A 1749-nucleotide genomic window follows, 5' to 3' on the forward strand; every position below is an offset into this window, starting at 1 on the left:
TCTTGATGTGGGGCTAAGATACCTATTCTTTTGCTTTGAAGTGTTTTGCTATATTTGTATAGATTTGTGAAGTTGCTTTGTAATATGATTTTATTTGTAAAAACCTTGGAAATGCAATAATAATTTTAAAAATAAGCATTATCTGGGTGGTATGGAGGAGATCTGTAAGGATATTCAGAGACACTATCCGGATAGTACAGAGGGGGTCTGTAAGGATATTCAGAGGCTCTATCCGGATAGTACATAGGGGGTCTGTAAGGATATTCAGAGGCTCTATCCAGATAGTACAGAGGGGGTCTTTAAGAATATTCAGAGACATTATCCGGATAGTGCCTCTGACTATCCCAGTCAACATACCCTTACATATACCCATATTCGCATAATCTGTTTTTAATATTTATGAGTATATTGGTCTGTTAATTGTAGGAAATGAAGATATTTTGAGACATCATGTCAGCACTCAACGCAACCTCAGACACAAGTTTCTCCATGTTCATCTTGATTGGCTTTCCTGGCCTGGATGATGCCCACTTCTGGATTGCCTTCCCTCTGTGCTGCATATACCTCATAGCAATCATAGGGAACTGCACCATTGTCTTCATCATTAAAACCGAGTCTAGTCTCCATGAGCCCATGTACTTCTTCCTCGCCATGCTCGCAGTCATTGACATCCTTGGGGTCAATTCAGTGATACCAAAAATGTTGGGGATCTTCTGGTTTAACTCCAGAGAAATCTCCTTCAATGCTTGCTTGGTACAGATGTTCTGCATTCACTCCCTCTCAGCTACGGAGTCCACCATCCTTGTGGCCATGGCCTTTGATCGTTACGTTGCCATTTGCAATCCTCTGAGACATGCTTCCATCCTCACTGGCTCAGTCGTAGCCAAAACAGGGCTGGTGGCTGTAATCCGAGGGGCAATACTCATGGCTCCCTTGCCCTGCCTCATTAAAAGGTTGCCATACTGTAGGCCCACTGTACTGTCCCATTCATATTGCTTACACCAGGATGTGATGAAATTCTCCTGCGCTGACATCAGTGTTAATATCATCTATGGCCTCATTGTCATTATTTCAGCAATGGGGGTGGACTCTCTGTTGATTTTCTTGTCATACTTCCTGATTCTGAAGGCGGTACTCAAACTCAACCGGGAAGCGAGACTCAAGACTTTCAGCACCTGCATTTCCCACCTCTGTGCTGTGCTAATTTTCTATATCCCCTTCATAGGCCTGTCCATGGTGCACCGGTTTGGGAAACATTCTGCCCCAAGTATCGCTATTGCCATGGCCAATGTCTACCTCCTGGTCCCTCCTGTTCTGAACCCTCTTGTCTATGGAATGAAAACCAAACAGATTCGGCAAAGGGTTGTGAAGATGTTCCATCGTAACATCATCAGACCCAGGGCTGGTGTTAGGGGGGGGCAAACAGGGCAATTGTCCTGAGCTCTACAGCTCTAGGAGGCCCCGCGGTCCAGGCATCTCTTCCTCTTCTCCCTACCACAGTCCATCCCCCTCTCCCTTCCCGATCTTAAAACATTTATTTCCCTTCTCAGAGGGGCCCTGGCACATCAGGTCATTCTCACAAGCTGCCTGTGGCTGCCCTGAAGCTTTTCCTCTCTGCCGTGATCTGCCCCTCTCTGACATAATTTCCTGTTTTCACCTGGATGGATTGTGACAGAGAGGGAAAGCTTCGGGACAGCCACAGGTCGCTTGTGAGGATAGCTGCTGCGCTGGGGCCCCTCTGAAAAGGGA

At 46.4% G+C, this 1749-nt stretch overlaps 1 protein-coding gene across 1 annotated transcript; it reads left to right on the forward strand.

The window, feature by feature from the left end:
- The first annotated feature begins 450 nt into the window (after positions 1–450).
- On the forward strand, positions 451–1440 carry LOC115468195 (olfactory receptor 51E1-like). The gene has a single exon (XM_030199732.1). The coding sequence runs from the start codon at positions 451–453 to the stop codon at positions 1438–1440; it is 990 nt and encodes a 329-aa protein (XP_030055592.1).
- The last annotated feature ends 309 nt before the right edge of the window (positions 1441–1749 follow it).

The sequence above is a fragment of the Microcaecilia unicolor genome, chromosome 4 (genome assembly GCF_901765095.1).
Source record: "Microcaecilia unicolor chromosome 4, aMicUni1.1, whole genome shotgun sequence".
In the NCBI taxonomy this organism is placed as follows: Eukaryota; Metazoa; Chordata; class Amphibia; order Gymnophiona; family Siphonopidae; genus Microcaecilia; species Microcaecilia unicolor.

What these genes read in the sequence shown, in the direction of transcription:
- LOC115468195 (XM_030199732.1), top strand. Translation starts at nt 451, where the DNA reads ATGTCAGCACTCAACGCAACCTCAGACACAAGTTTCTCCATGTTCATC.